The following is a 23,068-nucleotide window of genomic DNA, read 5'->3' as shown; positions in this document are numbered from 1 at the left end:
GCAAAAGGTCATATCTCTCCCAAAACAGCCAACTCATCAGTCAAAACTAAATCCTTTTCTCATACAAATAGTCAGTGCCCCCAAAATGAAAAGTCCCTTTGGCATTGTTTAAACACTACAGGTCAAAATGTTTAGATGTTTTGTCAGTATGGCAGTGGACCATAGAAATACCCCTCATGTGCACATTTAAATCTTGGCTCAGTCCTTTGACACTGAATGGTTACAGTAGATGTTTTCCTTCCAGAATATTATGTGTATCAAACAGAAAAAAGATTAATTCAAGGTTTCACATAAAATATGTTTATTGAACTCATACTGCCATGGAAATTGTTACAGTAATTGCCATACATCATGCTTACAGTGACAGAAAATGTGTACAGCACAATATACTGTCAAACAATAAGCACATCAAAACTAAAATTTGGCATAGTGAGATATGACCTTTTGAAGGTGATCTATGTAGTTGTGCTGAACCATATGGGCTATTTTGCCAATTGCACTTCGAGCTCTGAGAATGTCATTTCTGTTTCGTGAAATGAGCCAAAGCAATTGAGAAAAACTGTAAACTTACTGTGTGACTGGTGATCAGATGTGTGAAACTCAACCTTGATTACTAAAGTTCTAGTTGCACCTGAAAATTAAAAAGATATCCTTATTACAGTATATACCATGATGTTTTTCATGGTATTATGTGCCTGTACGATTTTGACAGTGGAGTGAACTATTGTGCAGGTGATGATGTAAACAATGAAATTATGCCAACATGTTCTGCAGAGAACAACCACTTGACTGAGAAGCGACAGTCAGTTTTGACCAGCAATATATATTCAATTGGTAATTGGGCTAACTGAAGGCAATTGTACCTAACCGTTTGCAAAGGTGTTCTAAATCATTTGAAATTTGTGCAGGCTGTTGGAAATTGTACTTGTCATTGCAAGGATGTGCTAATACAATTGCAATTTGATTAAAGGAATGAGATATTCCAATCTGTTGTGAACAAGTGCCCAGTGGTTTGGAGGTTTGCACGTGTTGTTTTGAGAATGTCATTTCTGTTTCGTGAAATTAGCCAAAGCAATGGAGAAAAACTGTAATGTAGATGTCAAAGCTCATTCCTAGGTAATTACAAACATGTAAATTGTTAGATTCATGTTATTATACACAAACGAAAAAATAAAAATGTATATTATATTTCCGCAAAAATAATTAAAGATCCTCCTAAAACTTACACACTGGACCTTCAAAAGCTTGTTTGCTGATACTAGCTTCTGGAAATGAGGTTAATGAGAATACTGAGACTGAACCAAAGCAGTAAAGTTGCAGCTCATAAAACCAAAACAATGATTTAAAGTAGACCAAAAATGTCTGTAGTGCCTCAAACTTTAAATAAATACAGCATAGTGGTGTAAGAGTTGCATGTAGCCATCAGCTACTTTTGTATTCAGTGTTTTACAACAACACAAAGCTTGTGATGAAGTTGTTTGGATGTGTCGATTCAATTTAGGATGATCTCAAGTTATATAATTTAGCAATATGTGCACACAGTGAGGGTACATGCTTTATGTTGAGAAGATTTGTCCTCATTGTAGTAATCTCTTGAGTGAACCCATGTTTGCTTGAATCCAGGCAGTTGGACATTTCAAACACAATCAAATTGATGATGTTTCTCTTCTCATTTTCTTGTGTGGTCTCACTCAGTCGAACAAGCTTCGCACCAAGACACTGAAAACAACTCTGAATCCCGTGTGGAATGAGACGCTCATCTACCACGGTATCAACAATGAGGAAATGTCACGCAAAACTCTCCGGTAAGAACAAGTCTTACCTGCTTTAACTTTGTACAAATAAAATGTGATTCATAGAGTGCACTGTCCATCCTCAGGCTTTCAGTAAGTGACGAGGACAAGTTTGGACACAATGAATTCATAGGAGAGACTCGAGTTGCACTGAAGAAACTGACGTTTAACCAGAAGAAGAACTTCAATGTTTGTTTGGAGAGAGTGATCCCGGTGAGCCTGAAGAAGATACTGACACATTCTCCACATATGTAGATACAGTTTGATATTTCATTATTATTTTGACCAATAGGACAACATGGTGGTGCCGTGGTTTCCTCACATGCAGAATGCTCCCAGTTCGAATCCCGGTTCATCTGTGGTCTTTCTGTTTGGAGTTTGCATGTACTCCATGTGTTTGCATGTGTTTTTTGTGGGTATACTCCCATCTTCCTCCCTCAGTCTAAATACATGCAGTTTTGAGACTCTAAATTGACCCTAGGTGTGAAATAACAACTGTTTCATATGTATGCTAAATGTAAAACTAAAGCCAGGAGACTGAGGGCGGAGTGCTTGGCTCATAATAAGCCTTAAAACAGGCACAGCAAGGAGAGATGGGCTATTTGCATTGTCTCTGCATTGTCTTAACTGGGTTTATCTATTTCACATTCAATGTTCCAGTTTGTGTAACTAATATTGATGGTGCTGATGTTGACGAGTATTGCTGTTTTACTTTATGTACAGGTGAAGAAAGCTGTAGGAGGCTCGGCCCGTGGCATGGCCCTCTATGAGGAGGATGTAAGACCCTCACTTACACTAGATCTCACACATGTGAATATTATTGTGTATCCAGGGCCTGGTACATCCGATTCCTCTGCACCATAGATGTATGGATGCACTGAGCTGATAATGACCTTATTAAACAGATCAGGTATCTGCCAGACATGATCGACCCACATTGCATTTCTCCATCAATGTCAATATAAAATTCATTGTTTCCACGATCACTTACATGCATTTAGTCTAGATGGGAACTCATTTTCTATTGCCACAACAATCCCTGCTCTCGTGTTACCTGAAGTAAAATGACCTCAATGAGTTCCAGGCAGTTTGATTTGCAGAGTTTACATTTGGTATATGGACAGTGTATATATTAGATATTATTTCATTTATATTTTTCTACATTGTATATATTTCCTTACACTTGAGTATTGCATATTAATCATTATTACTTACTGAAGCCTATTTTTGACTGCCCTCTTGCTGCTGTAATATTTCAAATTTCCCCATTGTGGTACTAATAAAGGATTATCTTATCTTCTCTTAACTTATCTTATCTTAAATCAAAGACAGCAAATCAAAAATACAAACCTTTAAGAAAATGAGTATAAGAAACCTAAGTAATAGTATCAATCAAGTAAAAGCCATTCACTGAAAGTACGTTTTAATACGCAATAGAGCAACAAATTTGGATTAATACACCACTAAATATAATCCCCATTATTTCGTCAAATTCGAGTTATGTCTGTAGCTGTAGCTTTAAGACATTGATCAACTTTATTTGGGAACAGTCTTTTTTGTCTATTGATTTGATTGAATGGTGACACAATATGTAAAGCACCTGCCCAATCTTTCCAAGTAAAATAAAAAAAGTGTCTATTACTGCTTCTACATTGATGCACATGTATGTACAAGTATTTAAGCCTCCTGCATAATAACATAGTTTTAAGCATGTGCATTATCATCCATTAGCACAGTATAATCCCTTCAGATATGTGCACATAGAAAAGAAGCATTAGGATAGTGCAAAAGTAGTACACTACTTTGTCTGCATGTGTTTGTACATAATCTGTAATGTGTGTGTGTGTGTGTGTGTGTGTGTGTGTGTGTGTTTGTGTGTGTATATGTGTGTGTGCGTGTGTGTGCAGCTGAAAGAAGGGGACGATTCAGAGGAAAGAGGACGTATCATGGTATCACTGATGTACAACAGCCAGGTGGGTCGTCTTGTAGTGGGCGTGGTCCGCTGTGCTCACCTGGCGGCCATGGACTCCAACGGATACTCTGACCCCTTCGTCAAGATGTACGTTCTCCATTCTCTAACATCTTCCTGAACCTCAGTGCACAGACTGAAGACTGAACGTTTATTGGTGTAATCTGTACAATGGCCACTAGCATTAGATACACTATATAATTACTGTGTTGACGTGAGAGTTGTCGCTCTAGGCTACAAATACGCCTATTTCATGAACTTGAAACTGTTCCTTTAAGAATTCATAGATTTCTGAGGTATAACTCTCTCTCTTTCTTGGTCTTTGGTGCTCTAGATGTCTCAAGCCAGACATGGGAAAGAAAGCTAAAAACAAGACGCAGACAAAAAAGAAGACCCTCAATCCAGAATTTAATGAGGTCAGTTGTGGGGTGTTAGTGTACTTTTAAAAATGTACACTTACTCTACTTTGTTGTCTTCTCTTTGCCCATTGTCCAGCCATGGATTGTGTCATATATTCATTGGTCTTTTTTTTAGGAATTCAGTTACGAAATAAAGCATGGTGAACTTGCCAAGAAAACCCTGGACATCTCAGTCTGGGACTATGACATGGGCAAATCCAATGATTTCATTGGTAAGTGTGGACATTTGTTTGAAATCCTATTCCCCCATCCAGCTAGTCATTTGAGACATTGATGGAAATAAAAGTGTCTGTTGGTTAATTCAGTCCCTTTGGACCAGACTGATATCTTAACAACTATTACACAAAAAAACCTTTTGAAAAACATAGACATACTTTGTGACCTTGACCTTGGGCTACCAAAACCAAAGTGAATGTTTGTGATAAGGCATGGCTACTATCATGTGTGTCCTTTTTAACTTTGTATACGTATTAATGGGCCCTTTTCTCTCTTTCGTTCAGGAGGATGTCAGTTAGGCATCCAGGCTAAAGGAGAGTGTCTGAAGCATTGGTACGAATGCCTGAAGAACAAAGACAAGAAGATTGAGTGCTGGCATGTTCTGTTAAACGATAACCCTGCTCAATTTGAGGACTAAAACGACATCTCTCCACACATGTATCGTCTTTGTCTCTCTCATTCTCCCTGTAGAATATAGTCCTCCTATGAGCACGTACTTCTATGTGGATTGTCCCAAAGTGCAATGTACAAGCGACATTTCCAGCAGTTTTCAGGTGACTATCATGGATGTTTGTTGTTGAGTGACCACTAAACAAAACCAGGAAGCTGTTATTTGACCATATTCACTGATATCAAATCTTAATCTGGATGAAGAAATGATTGAAGAGTGATTATCGTATTTTATGGAGCTGAAAACCCCCTTGTTTTCATTGTCTTTGAGATAACGTGTACCGCCAAGTTCCAACCCAACTGAGGGGAATACCCAGTTTTCTGTCTCTGACCTCTTGCCCGTGTTGATTAGTGCTCCTGTCATATGGGACCATGTCGCATGTCATCAGCTGATCTCTGTGACCACGTTGCTCAAGTGCTTGCGTCACCGAAACATACATTTCACTCGTATTACCGTGAACAATTATCATGCATCATGCATATATTAAATACTAGGTGGGACACTCAGAGGTTTGGTTGCTGAAATGATGTGAACCGACTCTCATGTTGTTGATGTGTTGATACTTTCGACACAGATAAAAAATTGGTCTAATTCATCTCTTCTCCTGTGCATGTGTGAGCTTTGTCTTTCTGCTGCAGAAATAAAAAAATGATTCTGCATGACATCTTATTATACAGATGAAATTCAAGTATGCAACGTAAGCACAGTTCCTCGGATCTCATGAAATATCCCTCCACAGATATATTGGATCGATGTATTCTGATGCCATACAAATTCAAGCATTTTTCATCTGTATTCATATCGATGCATGTCTAATAAATAAAAACAGCGCGGCACTCCCTTTGCTCCTCGGCTTGTTTGATTTGTGCTGTGTGACATGGAAGAAAACTTTGTCTGAATCAGGTGAGGTTTGAACCAGCCAGCTCAGACAGACACGCAGCTGATAGTTTGGTGAACTTTGACTTCTCCTGATAATACTTGACTCTCGCTCCAAGTAGGTAAAAGTTTACACTGTGAATCGTGTAGCCTTGAACTTAATCTTGGACGCAATATTTTTCTCTCCATTTTAAGATAAATAAAAACACAGGCAGGTCAGACAAGAAACCCAAACATTTACATTTGACCAAAAGAGGCCAATCAGTACGAGTGATGTGACCTATCCTTAGAATTCCAGTTGGAAGAACAGAAAGCTAAACAGACAATGTGTAGAATTATGCAATGTATCATAGCTTCAGGAACTTGGCTGTAAAACTCATGTGTGTACCCCAATATATTCAAAGGATGGGTGAGTTGTAAAGTCTGTAAAGTCAACTTCAGGTTGACTTTACAGACAACCTGAAGTTAGAAACGGTTGTTGACCCTATTAAATGTGACACACAGGAAGGAGACAGGAGGACAGAAAGACATATACAAAATTAAACAACAAAAATATTTTGGGTGTGTGAAATTGTGGACCCATTAGCTGATCCGCTATAAGCTCATGTCCAAACAGAGGCCATAAATGATTATGGATCAGTGTGTGTGTCTGCATGTGTGTGTGTGTATGTGTGTGTGTATGTGTGTGTGTGTGTGTGTGTGTGTGTGTGTGTGTGTGTGTGTGTGTGTGTGAGTGTGTATGTTTGTGAGTGTGTGTGTGTGTGTGTTGGGGGGGGGTATACTAAGTTAAAAAGCTGCACACTGTTTACATTTCAACCTTGCAACAGCTCAATCTCTTTTACCTGTGTGCTTGTTCTATGGGAGAAGGCACCAATGACAAGAAAAGCAAATGGGCAAGATAGTAGTTGCTAGTTTATCTCAAGTCATTTTATCAATCAATGTTGATTACTTTGTCACATTGTCACTGGAGTGTCTATTTAGTGTGAGTTGTGGGTGTTGGTGGCGTGCCAATCCTTTATCAATATACCAGTCACATTTTCAAACTGATAACCATCTGGTGGGTGTGTGTGTGTGTGTGTGTGTGTGTGTGTGTGTGTGTGTGTTAATCAATATGTCATGTATCAGTGCAACTGTCAGCGAGAGAGTGTGAGTGGAAGAGAGAGAGGGGGGAGGGGGGGGGGGGAGCTAGAGAGATGTGACAGGTCACATGATTCCGTGTGGTTCAGTTTACTTTGGATGCACCACAGATCTCCCCCTCACGCCTCCTCCCGTCCTCATTTAAACCCGACCTGGGGTCTGCCACTTTGCCATAGGTTCGCCATCTGCTCCAGAGCCTGAAGCCTGTCAGCATCACTCACTCCGCCTCCGGTCCGTCAACGCGCCACCATGACGCACATCTCTGCCCTGGTCCTCCTCACCTCATCCCTCCTGCTGTGGACGCCTGCACACGCCTCGCTCCTCTGTGTCTGGACCAAAGTTTTGCCGAACGACGAAGTGCACCACAGCTTCCTCCGGCGGGACTCTCCATCTCTGCGGCTGTACCACAGCGCCTGGTCCGGCGCGCGCACTCTGCTCGGCTGCGCATGGAGCAATGACGCATCGGTGATCCAGAACTATCTGTCTCTGTGCGCGGAGAACCCGCACGACTTCACCGATCACCCGGATCCAAATGTACATTTGAACTCTGTGTTCGGGCCCGAGGAGCGGTGCGTCTCTCTGGACTCTCCATGGCTGGAAGGAGCGGGGTGGCCCGTGGTTAACCGGCTGCTGGGCAGCGATGGAGGTCTCCCCGAGGCTGAGAAGAGTCAGGGTCAGGATGACAGGTCAGAGGTCAGAACCCATGTGCGTGTAAAGCGAGGTTTCATTGTACCTGGGACCCTCTGGTGCGGCTCAGGAAACAAGGCGCTGTCATATGCTGATTTGGGTAAATTTTCTTAATTTCTACAAATTATTTAGGGTTTTATAAAGATTGTGTGGAGACCAAAACCTGATATAAGACTAAAGGTATTTCCTAAGTTCCTTGTTCAGGTTATTGGTAAGATATGAAGTCTGGTGAGGTTAATATTAGGGTTAGGGATGAATTGGTCATGGTTAAGCTTAGGGATAAGGTTACTGTAAGACGGTCCAAATAACGATATCTGGGCAAACTTGTGTGTGTGCAAATTATGCTAGAATATGCTTTCATATTCCTTGTCTTGACTGCATTAACTAGAGAAATACTTTATACTCCAAGGCAATCTTCTTTTATTAGGATCATAAATAGCCTAGATGTTTCATTTAAAAACGTGTGGGAGTAATTGATGTCGGCTTATTAAAAGGATATCTGGGCAGTAGGTTGAGTTATAAATATAAGTCTCTGGAGGGACACAGTGGTCCCTCTGAGCTGTTTGTTTAATGGAAAAACAAGTAATTCAGCTGTGTGCCAATAAAATGGTGGCATTTGGCACTACCTCTTCATGCTGTGACTAAGGCAGTCTGCAGGGCTGCTGACTACTGCTACTGTAAAGCGTTTAGTAATCAAGATAACATTTTGATAATTTCCCGTCTTCATCTAGACAGTATACACATGTCTGTGAACTATTTTCACAAGGTTTTGATTGCTGTGAGTGAGAAACTGATGTTGAAAGATGATGTCTTTCCATTGATTTCGATGGGGGACATGATGATACATTTCAAAACATTTTCAAAAACTCTGTTTTAGAGAATTAAGTCTGACATTTTTCAGATTGCAAATAACAAGGCTTGCGAATTATGTCATTTATTCTCGTGAACATTGAACATCAACATCGGAAAAAAAAGGAATCTAAAGATATGAGGCCTGGCAGTAGCTGACCTGGTTTTGTAGAGAATGAGGTGGAGATGGGCAGACGTCAGGTGACTGCAGGGATGATAAGAAGAAGGGAAAGGTGTGTGGATGGGTGGGACAATCAGGTGAGCTGGAAAAAGGAGGGAAACTCTGACGACATCTGGTGGAAGGCCGGATGAAGGCAGGTCTGGGGAGCTGGAAGACAGAACGTGGCCTGAGAGAAGTGAGCAGTGGCGGAAGAGAGGTGGAGCTGAGGAGCAGACAGGGACCATAGACTACGTATAGAGAACAAATGTGAAGCTAAGAAATCCAGGATAGGGGTGCTACCATCTTCATCTTCATTTGGAGCCTGAGTCTGCAAATTCGTGCTTGCGTGAAGCCACGGTATTGTGGTCCCTCAAGGGTCAGTCATGACATTTCACCCGTTTCTATAGGATCAAATTACGAATTACAACAAAACTTATCATTAGTTTGGTTCATGTCCCATCTGCTAACATGGAAGAGGCAGGGTTTATGACATCTATTCTGCAGCAAGCCACCAGGGGTGATCAAGATGTTTTGGCTATACTTTACAGAAGCTGTCGTGTCATCCATCATTATATACAGCCTATGATACACCTCTAAATCAGTGATTGTATATATGACAGCAAATTCTGGTCATGTTGTGGTAATATTATTTCCCCCCCTGCTCAGTCCCTCTTGCCTTGTCTTCTGCAGGATTATTTTCAGATACAGACAGCTGCTGCAGGGAGCACGACCAGTGCAAAGACACCATCCTGTCCTTTCATTCTGAGTTTGGTGTCTTCAACAGCAACATCTTCACCATGTCTCACTGTGACTGTGACAACAAGTAGGTTTTTTTCATTACTCGGTCCATATAACTTGATTTCCTGTATGTGCGTTCTGTGACTTCTCTAATAATAGACCTAACTTGTTTCAATTTACAGGTTTCGCAGTTGTTTGATGGAGGCGAATGACAGGATATCTGATGTGGTGGGATACACCTTCTTCAACCTGCTGAAGATGCACTGCTTTGAGTTCTCCCATCGACTCCAATGTCAACAGAGAAACTGGTTTGGAATGTAAGTAAATTTTTGAATAAGTTTGTATTGTATTTTGATTTCACATCAGTAAATCTGATTTGGGATTTATCAGTGATGAAAACAACTGCATATTTCACCCACTGTCCAAACAGTCACATTTACCTCCAGCTGCATTTAGTCATGCAGATAGAATTGTGTTTATCCAGGTTTTGTGATATCTCTCACTCAGAATTTTCCATCCAGTTTAGAATTTCTAGTAATGCTAGCCGCTCAAAGGTTGGACTTGATAGTAATATTTGTATAAGCATTCATAGTCCCCTGAGGATGCATCTGAATGACTTGTATGATAACTGGCTCACCTGGAGGTCAAATCTTTTGTGGGGGTCCCAAGATCAGTGTAAGGATAAGACAAAACAAGTTTCTATTTTTATTCTTTAACTTTATTATATATTAGATTACTGGATATCTTGCCATTTCAGACTTCAGAAATTAGTCTTTGGTTCGACTTGGGAACCTACATATTCATCTCGACAGCTATTGCTAAGATTTTGATTGACATACACATTTGTATGTCCCCCTCAGGGAAATTGTAATTGTAAACCATCAGGTCCAAAATTCAATGCTTTGGTTTATGATCAAATACCTGAAAAGAACTACATCCGCTTAATTTGTGTTGTGTATTTACAGCTAAACTAGAAGCTGAACTAAGACGGTGAACACGGTAAATGTTGTACCTGCTAAACATCTTTGTGACTCAAAGCTCAAAGCTCTGCTGTCATGTCATATCTGCTTACAGCCTCACAGGGTTGCTAACATCGTGTACATCAGAAAAATTAAGAATATGGACTCTGAAGTTGCCAGGTCTCATAGCTTAGCATCATGGCTGGATTTTTTCTGTTGTTAAAATTAAACACACCACATATTAACTGTTTAAAATTTGAGGTGCAGGAGAGGGACAGAGCAAGGCCAACTGTTTCCAATGCTTCTAGTGACTTTGCGAGGTTAAGCAAACAGACTGTTATCGATTGAACCCTCCTCTCTCACTTGCTGTAAAAAAAGCAAGTATTTGTATATATATAAATGTCATTCTCATTCCTCAAATGACTTCAACCTCTGTTGCTATTTACAGGTGTAAAGAGACTAAAATGTCTGTGTATGCTGAGGTCCATTCCCCCAAACTGTACGAGTCTACCAATTCAAGAGAGGCCGGCATGAACGGCACCATCGCCAACACCACCGCACCTGCAGAGTTCCCAGAGAGCATCACCTCCCACCCACAACTTTCCTCCATTACTGCCACTGCATCCACAGTCCCTAGACCTTCAACGAGTTCCCTCCCCTCCTCCTCCCTCACTCCTGTTACCAATGTCACCCCCCCAACGGTCACAACTATATCAGAGAAACCTACTGGATCAGTAACTGAGAGTAGAAACCATCTGAGCACCCCACCCATCCACACCCAAATGGTGACTGAGCTGGACGCTAATATCTCAGGTATTTAATATCGCATACTTTTCTCCAGCCCTTCAGTTTATAGCTTCAAACGACAGTTAAGGAATTCCTGCTTCATATCCACAGGAATGCAACTATCGTGTAGTGTCTATAAGGATCTCGATGAGTGCAGACACAAGATCCTTCCTCAGCGGATGAAATATGGCATCAATAACCCAGAGCCCAGGACGCTGTACCACTGCAATTGTACCAAAAGGTAAATAAACCCTTTCCAGGTAATAAATACAGATCAGACCAAAAAAATTGCTTTTTTGCACACAAAAAAAAACGTATTACAGTCTATTGATTAAATAGAGGCTGGGATGTGTCACACGGTGTATGGAGTACGCAAATTTATTTAACCCCAGAGTAAATATTAGGAGTGCTATTTGCAGAGCATGGGTAAACTTTGTGACCTTCTTTTTTTAGGTATGTACCAAGAAATACGAGGCAGACATGGTGTGGTGTTTCATAACAGTAGTGTCCTCGTAGATTCCCAGACACACTGTTGCATAAGGTGTACCGGTTCTCTAAATCTGCACAGAAATGATTTAGTGTCCTTAGCTAATATAGTATCAAAATCTCATGTTTGCACTTCACTTTTTCCTTTGGCAGTCCGTCCATCATCTGTATTTATGTTCCTTTTTTTCTTTGGCATGTCTTTTGGTCTCTGACGTTTGTTTTGTCTTGCTGTCCTTTCAGATTATTCCAGAGTTTGGTTAAACAGAGACAACTGACCGAAGTACATTCTCTTCTGCTCGGACGCGTGTCTGGATCTTGCTTCCTCCCACAGGACTGCACTGCAAGTAAAACGTCAGTACACAGTCACACAGTCACTGTAGATGTATCCACATGACATGAAAAGAACTGAAAAACTGTGTGACTTATTAGTTCTGTAAATAAATACCAATTAAAATTAAAATTAAAATGAATTCTCCAGTAAAACACCTCCTCTTACAGAAAAACACATATTTCTGCAGTGTTTTTCTGTTGTAGATGCATGAGGTGGGGCTTGTGTTGCTTCATATACTGTTTGATACTTTAGTCCAGTGGTTTCCAACCGTGAGGTCAGGCCCCTCAAAAGGCTCAACAGCAGCTAGAGAGCACGATATTAGAAGTATAAAGCAGCATTAAATGGATGTACTGTACTGAAGTTATTATAGCATCATAAAACCATCATTGCTTCTTTGTTTTACAGCTGTACAGCAGCTCTGGTGAAGGCAGACCTTCCTCAGCTCGAGCAGAGGAGTGGCGCTGAGGTGGAGGAGCAGCGCCATCTACAGGCAGTACAACTGAAGGTCAGGAGGCCAAACACCAGGATAGCTAAAAGAAAAGGCCGAGCTGTGAAGCTCCACAGACTGTGTCTCAGGATGACTCGGCCCAAACAAATGAACAAGAGCAGGAAACAGGGTCAAAATGCTCAGCGGCCAGCTGTATGAGGAAGACAACTTGTCTGCGAGGGAGTATTATGGAGACCCAAAGCTTCTGATACTGAATAAGAACATAAGGCATCATGAAGTTAATAATCATATGAATATATACATACTAAATATACATACCAACAAAACACAGCATTCCAAAAGGTAGTAGGTTGAAGTGAGGGGAACTTATTCCTGACATGGTCCCAAGATTTATACAGAAAACATAAAAACAGACTCTGGAAAAGGATTTTTAATCTTACAAACAAAAACTGCCCAAATTGTAAAAGCAGCAGGGTGAAAGATCACTTCATAATTATGAGCTGATTCACAGCTATGCCCTGATTATTTCACAACTGCAAGGTCTACATTTATTCATATGATTTCTTTATAATCCTTACACATATTAACTGCACTGCACATGTGGAGGCTGGAGCCAATCCCAGCTGAGAGGGCACATGTTTCATCCTGGACAGATACTCAGGGTGTCCCAGGGTTGACAAATAGAGACAAACGACCTTTTACAGTCATAGTTCCACCAAAGGCGGATCAATCACACCCACACAGGCATAGGGAGAACACACCAGCTCTGCACAGGAAGGCCTCATTATGTTTTGTTTATTTATCACTTTGGGTCCCCAGTTTATATTGTAGTATTTTGTATTTATATTGTATCATCAGGGATGTGGTGAATCTTAGCTTTCAAACTTTGAAACAAATGTTTTCAAAAGAATAAATATACCTTTGTCATGTAATAGCAGCAAAGGCATAGTTGTAACTAATGACATTAGTTAAAACAGCATTTAATTGATTTGTGGCAGTTCATAAGCCCTGGATCCATCTTTAGAGTTATCAGACATATGCTTTTCCTGCCATGACAAATCCAGACAACTGCCATAAACATCTATAGTGCATATTGGTTGTTGTTATGCAGAATATATAATAACAAGGAGGTCAATGTTTAGTCACCTTTTAATGCACCACTGAGACTGTTCAAAACTCCCCATTAGCCACCGATGAGGATACTCAGGTCTCTCCTTATTACTTCTGGGAGTGTTTGGCAGTTTTAACATCTCCAGAGATTGTTAGGGACTCTAATGATATTCTTAATAGCTTTAAATTTGAAATTTTAAAGTGTAAATATAAGTCTAGTTTAAATTAAACTATATTATTTAGTATTTCCCCAAATGATGGATGTTATATTTAGCCGGAATACAACTTAATAGTTCAATGAATAAATATAAAGTGAAAAACGTTTCATGTAATATACGCCCACACGTCAACCGTTCATGTATTGAAGTGTCAGCTCTTGTTACTTGTGAATGTTTTAACTGTATTGTTTGAGTTGTACACTGATGCACATTATGTTGTTAGCACCATAATGACAAAGGAAAGTTTACAAGGGGAACAATTATGTAAATATTTGTACATAACAAAACATTTTTTGATGTGAGAAGGAAATGTATGACTGACTGATTTAAATAAACCATTTTTAATATTGCTTTCATTACTTTCTTTTTAGAGGACTTTCTTAGATGAGAAGATTGACACTACTCACATGTTTATACCACAAATACTACACGAGGGTGAGCAGCGGTTAGCTTAGCATAAAGGCTGGAAAGAAGTGGAAACAGCGCTTTGGCTTCACTTTTGGAAAGCAGTCAAGTCCTCCATATTCATATACAGTCAGAGTTGTTTGGCTGGCTGGGGCTAGCTGGTTAGCATGCTAACTTTGGCAGAAGATAAGCAAAACAGAGGTAACATTAGAAATAAAGTGGATGAATAAATAAAGGAAGGAATTTTAATGCTGAATCCAAAGTGAGTGTGCTCGGTTAAACAAACAACAGTTATTTATAGAAACAAACCCTACATATAGCACCTTTAATGGATATGAGAGTGGTATCAACTTTTCCAACTATGACTTTGCAGATGCGAAATGAAAATGTAAAAAGCGTTTTAAACACATGCACGCTATTTGCTTCCTGCTGTTTAGACTACAAAGGCTACACGTGTTTGATTATTTATTGTTTTGTGGGTTTATCCTAATAAAACCAAAAGGACAGAAAAGAACGATTTATTCCATTATTTCCTCCTCAGACTGATGTCGGGTCTGAGTAGTGATGTGCACGGGGAGGCTGCAGACACACGCGGATCTGTCAGGTAACTCTACTCCTCTCTGATGTCATGATCGTGTAATTGAAACCTGGGGGCTGGAGGCTGCAGCCGCGGAGCCGGACCGGATCCCCGCCTCTCACCGGACTAACATTCCGCCAAGGAGAGGAGATCGTCTGTGGGAACATGGCGCATTTACTCTGGATTAACTTTCCCCAGGAAGAAAGGCTCCGCCGGGTCGTCACGTAGCGCACACGTCTCCCAATCCGAACTTGTATCTACTACTAACAAAGCGCGGCGGACCGTTAACTTTCGCCTCGGAGTGGATGGTGGCGGAGAGGCTTCCTGTCCCCGCTTCACCGTAGCGGCTGTGGGATGAAAGTTTGGAGCCGCTGTCGCCGGATTTAGCAGCGATGGAAAAGCAAAGGACGAGGAAAGAGAAGGTAAGAGCCCTGGAAACAAGGGGGTTTACTCGGCTAGGGGTCTGGACCGATGGCCCGGCGCGGTGTGTGGGTGTCAGAAGGCAGAAGAAAGGGAGCTCCGACACGGTGACAGTTCCCAGACAGACAGGCTGCCCACCATCCTGCAGGATCCATCTGAAAAGCAGCTCACACCGAGCTGCCATCGGACCGCTGCCGGGCTGCATGGAGGCTGCACGGAGCCACTGCCATGCAGCCTCCCTGCTCCACTTCCCTGCTCCACTTCCAAGCCTCCAGGCTGTGGATGCCTCCATGCTGAGGGGCCACTTGTTGACTCTAGAGTCAGGGAAGCACAAGCTACATTAAAAAACATTCGGTAGCTTTAGAGCTGCAGGGCAACAGGAACCAATATCCTTATTTAAACAAAAGGAGTTGGCAAGACGAGGCTAATTCATCTTTGTGGCATCTTTCAACAACAAAGTAAAATAGACAATAACACAAAATATAAGAGATATAATTTAAATAAAGAAACAAACAAATAGGAATAAGCTCAGTAACAGTAATCTATCCCTTTAACTTCTATTATATTTTACAGTAAAACATAATAGATGTTAAAGGGATAGTTCACCCAAAAACATCTTAGTTCACTCATTATCTACTCCCAACTATGCCGATGGAGGGGTTGGTGTAGTGTTTGACTCCACAAATGACTTTTGGAGTTACAGATTCGAGCCTATCATAGATTTATCAGTGTTGGTGTCAATGTGTAACGATAAGTAGCTTCAGTAATAACTGTGACCCTTGTAAACTAGTTGGTCCACCGGGGAGCAAGGTGACTGGATGTTTTGCACTGTAAACTGTCCCACTCATTTTGTATCTCAGTCCCAATTCTTTACAAATCAAATGTCAGGTCCTGTATCAAGATAATTCATTCATGCCAAAAATACGCCAAATATTTTTCCTCAGCATTGACCCCAAAATCTAGATTCGGTTTAGATATGTGTTGTGACAATTTGCAGGAAATGTCAGTGTAGAAAGGCCAAATGCACGTCAGAGGTAATTCGTAAACAGTGTATCTGGAGCTGGAACCAGTACCACTGCCAAAAAAACGAATTGTCATATATCTCGATTGTGTTTCAATCCAAAAATTAAAATATTCAAACAGTTTCTCCATTGTGAACATTGAGTACAATTCTAAGTTTTAAATAATTGTCAAAAACAACAACAACAACATTTTGGTTGATTCCCCTTCTAACATTTGACAGACTTAAGGATTAATCAGTTTACCTCTGCCAAGGAATTTGTTTTCCGCCCTGACGGTTTGTTGGATTTTCACCAGGATTGCACAAACACTACTCAACAGATTTCAATGAAACTAGTTGGAAAGATGGGACAGGGGCCAAAAAAGATTTCTTAAAATTTGGGTCACTTCCTTATTACATTTCTAGATATTGAGTTTTTTTATTTCATTCACAAATCCCCAGTGAATAATGCATGAATCCTGATGAAAAAAATCCAGCAGACTTTTAATACGAGTTCATAAAAGTTCATAAAAATATATTTATGAGTTGGGACTCGATTTAATTTAATGGAACTAGCTGGAAGTGGTATGCGCTCTGCTGACTAGTATTCTAGTTGATCACTGGAAAGGTGATCAGAGAGTTTATAAATCCGCCGATGCTAAAGCCCTATCTCAACATGTTAAAGAAAGTAAAAACGTCTGTCCCTTTGTGTGGCTATACGCCCAAATTGAATGGGCCCATGCCTCACCACTCCACAAAATGTCATGGGAAATTGGTTTAGTATTTATTGCCTAACCCTGTAAACTAACCAACATACGAACAAACACCAATTACAGCTAATTTTGAAAGACAAAATAAGTATAATGTCTCTATTACTTCTCAGAAACATTCTTATCATAATTTCCCTGAGACTGAGGTGGTGTTTCACTTGGTCCTACAATCAGTCCAAAAAGAAAAAAAAATATATAACCACAACAATTTATTAAGAGAATTATTATATGAGAATAGTCATCTATTGATAGTTGTCTACTAACTTATCAATTATTTAATTAATCTTTTCACCTGTGATCCACAGTAATATTAGCTGGGCTCTAATTCTTTGATTCAGCTAATCATAGCGATACAATTACCTTATAATAAAAACCATGTTATCTTTAGTCTTAATCCCTGACTTCATACTTATACTCATAGTAATCATATTATCAGGTATCCTTGCTTCATATTCTGCATGTGATTTCATGTAATAGCAACTAGTTGTCTCAGCTAATCACCTACAACATGACTCATATTAAAAGAGCAGAGGTTCACTTTCAGTGCCACAATTTCCTCTCACTCAGGTATTCAGCTGCACAGTTTATGTATGTGTCTCTGTGTTGTTCTCCAGGAATGTACTCCCTTTGACCTGATCTGAAAAAAGGGGCTGGGAATAGTAAGACAGGAGACAGGGGAAGTGAGTGTGTGTGTTTGTGTGTATGTGTGGGTGTGTGTGTGTGTAATCTTGGAAGGACTTGAACAGGATATTCATGTTGTGTTACAGTCTTTTTTGTCCATTTTACATGTGTGTGTGTGTGTGTGTTTGTGAGAGAGAATGGTGTTCCTCCAGCTTGAACTCTTTCCTGTGCAAACTTATGTTCAGGCAGCCTAACATTATTTTTCTAAGTATAAGTGTGTTTGTGTGTGTGTGTGTGTGAGTTTGTGTGTGTGCACTCTAATGTTCAAGCCAGCAAATACATATCTATTAGTTATTGTGTCAGCAATGACAAAAAAATAACAAACTGTCAGTGCGAACGTCCTGCTGAGTGACTTAGTGCCACTTATCTTGTCAACAGTCTATCGTACTTCTCACTGTGTGTGTGTGCGTGTGCGTGTGTAAATAAGCTGCCACAGACATATACGCAGACCATGTGACACAACAAATCAACATGAGCTTAATTTAAGCTGCATTACAAAGTCACAAAACAAATTCATGTCAATTTAATGACTCAACTGGACAATTTGCAGTTTTAGTATAACATTGATTTATTTGTTGCTTTTAGAGAGCAATGCCTTATTTCCCACTGTGTTAAATGGGAACATGAGATTGACGCTAGATTTGTAAACTACAAATAAGAGTTTTCATGTTGCATTTTTTTTTCTTTTTTTTTTTACATGTGCACAGATTTTAATTATAGTCGTTTTGCAACAACCTCACAACAGCAGACACACCATCACATTCAAATTGTCATATAAATATGAGCAGTGATCAGAGCTGAGGCTGAACTCTTTTTGTGCAGGTGTCCAGAGCACAGGTGGGAGAGGCTTCCCTGAACAATACATATTTATATACTACTGCATGTATTCACTTAACCTCACCTTTTCAAAATAATTCAAAAGAACCAACCTTCTCCAACATATATCCTCCAGTATATTTATAATTCAGGGTCTCTTAAAGTTACTGAGCCATTTCCTCAACTAAGCTTTGTAAATCAGTTGTTGTTTTTTGACGTGAACTGCAAATACTGTTGTCTGATTTCAGAATAAAGGTCTACGACTGCCCTCAGTAAACTATATTTACCATGAAACAAACACTGAATGTGGTGCAGCATCTGCAGTAGCTTAAACATCAATGAGCAGAGCAGAATGAAGACCTGCATTATCTTGATGATCCAACTGTGGTCAACCCCTACTGAAAAATCTTTTATAAAATGAATAATTTCACAGGTATAGTACACGGATCCTTTAGCTAATGGGGGATTTCTTCTACCTCTGCCCTGTATTTCTAAATGTGGGTGTGTAAATGGTACATGGCAGCAGCAGGTACCATGTAACAATGTTTTTTACCAAAAAAAGGCTAAATTGGTGACTCTGGCAACATTACATGTCTCGCTCAACGAGGTCGCCCTCTCACAGCTCATGACCTGGGATGTTGCAGGATGACGGAGGTGGAAACGGTAGAGAGGAGTTTGGATTCTAGAGAAATTATTATGGCTGAATATTTTTCTCATGCGGACAGTGTTAAGATCCACACTTGGCACAAGATGGCCATTCCTAGTTGTTGAACTGGAGTATACGGACGAAGAGCTCCAGCAAATTGATTTGTGAGTGAGGAGAGAGAGAGAGAGCGAGAGCCAACAAGCAGAGGAGGGACAACAAGCTGCTGCGCGGTTCCCAAGCTCTGGAAACCGATGATGTTCGTGTGGGTGCTGTGACTTTATGCCCACAGAGGAAGAATGTTAAAAAGAATGCAAAAAATACTTTAATGGACATTTTGTGGACTGCTGCTGTTGCCCCATACGATTACACTGTGACCACGGCTGTGTTGAGACTGTAGAGAGGATCTGCTGGAGAGATTCTAAACGTTTTACACGTACCAGTAATGTAAATACCAGAATAAGTATTTAAGTAAAAGTAATTAGTTCAAAGTGTATACATACCCTGCAACATGTCAAGTCCTGCGTTCAAAACTTTATTTGAGTTAAAGCAAAGAAAGGAAAATAGACTCCAAATTTCAACTATATAAGTCTTCACTATGCAGAACTCACTACTTTATTGACTTCTGACTGGCCTAATTTATAATGACATGATCATTTATGAGTCGACTTTATTTTGTAGGATTCATTTGAAGTGGCAAAGTAAAGAGTAAGTAAAAGATGAATTGGGTGGTGTGAAAAAAGTGCGTTACTTGCTGTAAGTGTAGAGTAGAAAGTGAATAATTACAAGTACTCAATCTTGTACTTAGCTACAGTACTTGATTAGATATATACTACTTATTTACTTTCTCATACTCCAACTGTGCTTTGTGGAGACATGAAGCCACACAGTGGTTTAAGGAGAACTAATCACCCGTTCTGGACCTTTTAACTGAGCCATTAGTCAAACATGGAACAAATCAGTCAATGCATCAAACTCCACTCTCATATTTTCCACTTTTCATTTGAACTCACTGATGCGCCCTCTGAATGTGCACCCATTGTGTGCAGGTGCTTCCTCATAGGTTCCAGTGTACTCAGAGTTCTGTTTAAAAAACACAAGTGTGTTCAAGTCCCACACAAAAGGTCATCTGTGTGATTGCAAAGGTCCACATCAGTCCCCACAGTGCATGTTCTCCTGTTTTCTAGTTCAATAGTAATAGGATTAGAGCTTTACATCTTTCGATATGTTGCTTTCTTTGTTTACCTCCGCAAACACAACCCTGGTTACATGTTCAACAAGCTCTGCTTTATATCACGCCTGTTATATTTGTGTTTTATATCGATATGATGCATCCATTAATAGTGATGGCACCTTTTAGAGAGCAGCTGTAGAATTGGCATTTCCAGAGGACTGTGAAAAGTGTAAATTGGCTCCATGGATCAAGCACTACTGTGTCATAGTTCCCCTCAGGGCTGCAGCCAACAATGAGGACACTGATGTCAGGCTGTTAACGTCCTCTTTCTGGACAACCAAAGGGCTTTTAGGCGTATTGAGGGAAGTGACAGCTGTTCCTCGTATTTTAAAATTCTATAAATTTATATACAAGCAAAAGCCCAACAATCCCGGTATGAACTATTTTTATTTGAACGTGGACACCCTCATAAATATCAGTAACCGAAACATGTCTGATCCAGATCTATGAATTATTCTCTGAGAAATCGGTGAAAATGTTGACAAACACCCTACCTCATGTTAAATGATTTGGGTTCTTTCCTGACCCCCTTCCAACTTTCGTGGTAATCAGTCCGGTAATTTTCACATAATACTGATCACTAAGTAGCAGACAGACAGAGAAAAGGAGATGGAACCATAACCTCCTTGGAGGAAGTAAACATAGCTGTAGAAATCAGTGTGTCTCAATCAGACTCGATCTCGCACAGTGAGGCCTTGGAGACACTATTTATGGGAAAATAAATGAGTCTGTAATTTAATATATTCCCTCTGGAGAGAACTGTGTATGACTTGGGTTTAAACATCAATAAATAAAGAGACGATGACTTTAACAAGAATTTAGTTATTTGATAGCAGAGCTTTAATCATCAATCAAATTTATCAATACAATTTTATTTGTATAGCCCATATTCACAAATCACAATTCGTCTCATAGGGCTTTAACATGGTGTGACATCCTCTGTCCTTAACCCTCAGCAAGAGAAAGGAAAAACTACTAAAACCCCTTTTAACAGGTACAAATACGTAGAAACCTCAGAGACACATGTGAGGGATCCCTCTCCCAGGACGGACAGAAGATGAGGGTAAACATTTTGAAGGAAAACTTCAATACTATATATCAAGCTGCCTGCTGCAATCATAGTCTATGGTCAGCAGCCAGCAAGATCATGATCCACCATCGAGATCGGATGCCACTATAGTCCACAGTCCTTTAATGCATTTAAACTTGTAAGTAATGTAACAGAACAACTAAATAGGATATGAATTGTAAGCAACACTTTTTAGAGACTTTCCTTCGGGTGCCCTGGATTGAATCCATGCACTGCTCCAGTCCCTGTTATAAGGGCTGTGGCAAGATCAGTGACAAAAATCAGACATAAATCTCGCTATTAACAGACGGCCGCTTCTGATTGTTTCCAAATGAATCCCGTTGCCATCTGTCAGAGGCATAGTTTACTTGATTAAAAAGGCCATGAGTAAAACAGAGAGCACTGAGGCAGCACTCACTGTGCACCAGGAGTCACTTGATGAGCCCAGATGGAGAAGCTTAATGTGTCATTTGCTGCGGGAAGTCTCATGTACATAATTAACAAGTAATAAAGAGCTGCAGTGTTGATAGGGATTTGTCCTGCTCTCTGACCAGTAGAAGAAATCATACTAGTTGTTCTGGATCACTTGTTGTAAATTATTTTCCGACTTTGACTGACTCTGTTTACAACAGTCTAATGCTGCTGCTGCTGCTGCTGCTGCTGATCATGTTTGCTGCCAAATTACAACTAACTTCCCTTTATGTAATTATTTTTAACACCGGCATACATCTGTCCCTTTCACCTCACACAGCTTCTTTGCCTCACATCTTTCCTTTTTGTACTTGGCAACCGCCCTAGTGGGAGCTGCCAAACGTAAATATAAAATGGCTTAACCTTTGGGCATTTTCTTGCCTCTCACTCAAAACTCTCGGTTGAAGTTTTAGGAATCCCTCCAGTCTGCATATTTGAAGTGTGTATACAAAGATTTAAGTGTGTTTTTGTGTATGTGTGTGTGTGTGTGTGAGAGAGACGGAGAGGAACAGAGGGGTATAATGAAGGCCTTGGTGTAAGCTCTGGTGAAAGGACAAATTTGGAAACACCAGATCAGGGAGGGAGGCAGCGCCTCAATGTTAAAGCTACAGAGGGCCAACCTCAGTGTGCACATTTTACACAAGGTTTCAGCGGGTGTGACAGCCAAACGAACAGAAACCCTCATCTGACTGTCTGAGTCGCTGTCTGACTTTCCTCCTCTCTCTCACCATCTCCCTGAGGAGTTTGAGCCGTTACCACCGAACAGAAGAGAAGAGTGCACGCAGCAGTTGGGTCCCATTTGCCAGTGACTCCAGTATCATATCATGCAAATGAGGCTGCTGCAGTTTCTGGGTCGTCCCTGGTAGAGTTCTGATCGCAATAAGTCATTTTTATGAAAGCAGCCGAAAGCACGTGTCAGTGATGACAGATGTGCTTGGAGGCATGTTTCTGGTTTGGTGCTCCATGTATCCCATCTGTGAGAACATGATATCTCAGGAACGCCTAGGGAGTTTCTTTAAATGTGGCATTTTGATTGATTGATCTTGACTCATTTGATCCACCTGACCTTTGAAGCTTACTGGCACAGAATACATGGCACCTCGTGTTCCTCCTGTGAGAGGGCAGCTCTCCCCACTGAGTGACAGCATATAGCACTTAAGTAGGGCTGAGTATAGGTAAAGAATCTGCTGCTACAATAGGTATCATGATGCAGGGGTTGGATAACATATGTCACAATAAATTGCGATACTGTAAGCAAGGCAATATATTGCCATTTCTTCTTAATTTAGGAAGACCACTACATTGTTAAAGGTAGGGTATGAAAACACGTTTGATCCCATTTGATGAAA

At 40.5% G+C, this 23,068-nt stretch overlaps 3 protein-coding genes across 4 annotated transcripts in view; all 3 read left to right on the top strand.

The window, feature by feature from the left end:
• The window catches only part of rph3aa (rabphilin 3A homolog (mouse), a), a 29,490-nt gene extending 24,675 nt beyond the window's left edge, over positions 1-4,815 (top strand). The window contains 7 exon segments of the mRNA XM_053411556.1: positions 1,696-1,805; positions 1,880-2,006; positions 2,517-2,570; positions 3,701-3,852; positions 4,097-4,178; positions 4,297-4,393; positions 4,682-4,815. Of these exon segments, the coding sequence (XP_053267531.1) occupies positions 1,696-1,805; positions 1,880-2,006; positions 2,517-2,570; positions 3,701-3,852; positions 4,097-4,178; positions 4,297-4,393; positions 4,682-4,815 (756 nt within the window).
• Positions 4,816-7,005: 2,190 nt separating this feature from the next.
• Positions 7,006-13,983, top strand: pla2g3 (phospholipase A2 group III). Of its 2 annotated transcripts, none has more exons than XM_053411554.1 (7): positions 7,006-7,648; positions 9,248-9,380; positions 9,478-9,612; positions 10,703-11,067; positions 11,152-11,281; positions 11,767-11,877; positions 12,263-13,983. In XM_053411554.1, the coding sequence occupies exons 1-7, from the start codon at positions 7,111-7,113 to the stop codon at positions 12,501-12,503; spliced, it is 1,653 nt and encodes a 550-aa protein (XP_053267529.1). In that variant the 5' UTR covers positions 7,006-7,110; the 3' UTR covers positions 12,504-13,983. The 2 variants fall into 2 exon arrangements, with proteins under 2 accessions (XP_053267529.1, XP_053267530.1); XM_053411555.1 differs by having other exon boundaries at positions 7,364-7,547.
• A 702-nt stretch (positions 13,984-14,685) lies between these two features.
• ttc28 (tetratricopeptide repeat domain 28) overlaps positions 14,686-23,068 on the top strand; it is a 135,011-nt gene continuing 126,628 nt past the window's right edge. Inside the window, exon 1 of the mRNA XM_053411568.1 lies at positions 14,686-15,037. Within this exon, the coding sequence (XP_053267543.1) occupies positions 15,008-15,037 (30 nt within the window). The 5' untranslated portion in view covers positions 14,686-15,007. The remainder of the gene's footprint in view (positions 15,038-23,068) is intronic.

Source organism: Pleuronectes platessa, chromosome 19, assembly GCF_947347685.1.
Source record: "Pleuronectes platessa chromosome 19, fPlePla1.1, whole genome shotgun sequence".
NCBI lineage: Eukaryota > Metazoa > Chordata > Actinopteri > Pleuronectiformes > Pleuronectidae > Pleuronectes > Pleuronectes platessa.
The sequence above is the reverse complement of the archived record's forward strand: the minus strand, read 5'-3'. Positions and strand labels throughout refer to the sequence as shown.

Coding starts and splice junctions, on each gene's coding strand:
- pla2g3 (XM_053411554.1), top strand. CDS start 7,111: ATGACGCACATCTCTGCCCTGGTCCTCCTCACCTCATCCCTCCTGCTG. Junction 7,649..9,247: donor GCTGTCATATGCTGATTTGG/GTAAATTTTCTT, acceptor TGTCTTCTGCAG/GATTATTTTCAGATACAGAC. Junction 11,878..12,262: donor GACTGCACTGCAAGTAAAAC/GTCAGTACACAG, acceptor TTTGTTTTACAG/CTGTACAGCAGCTCTGGTGA.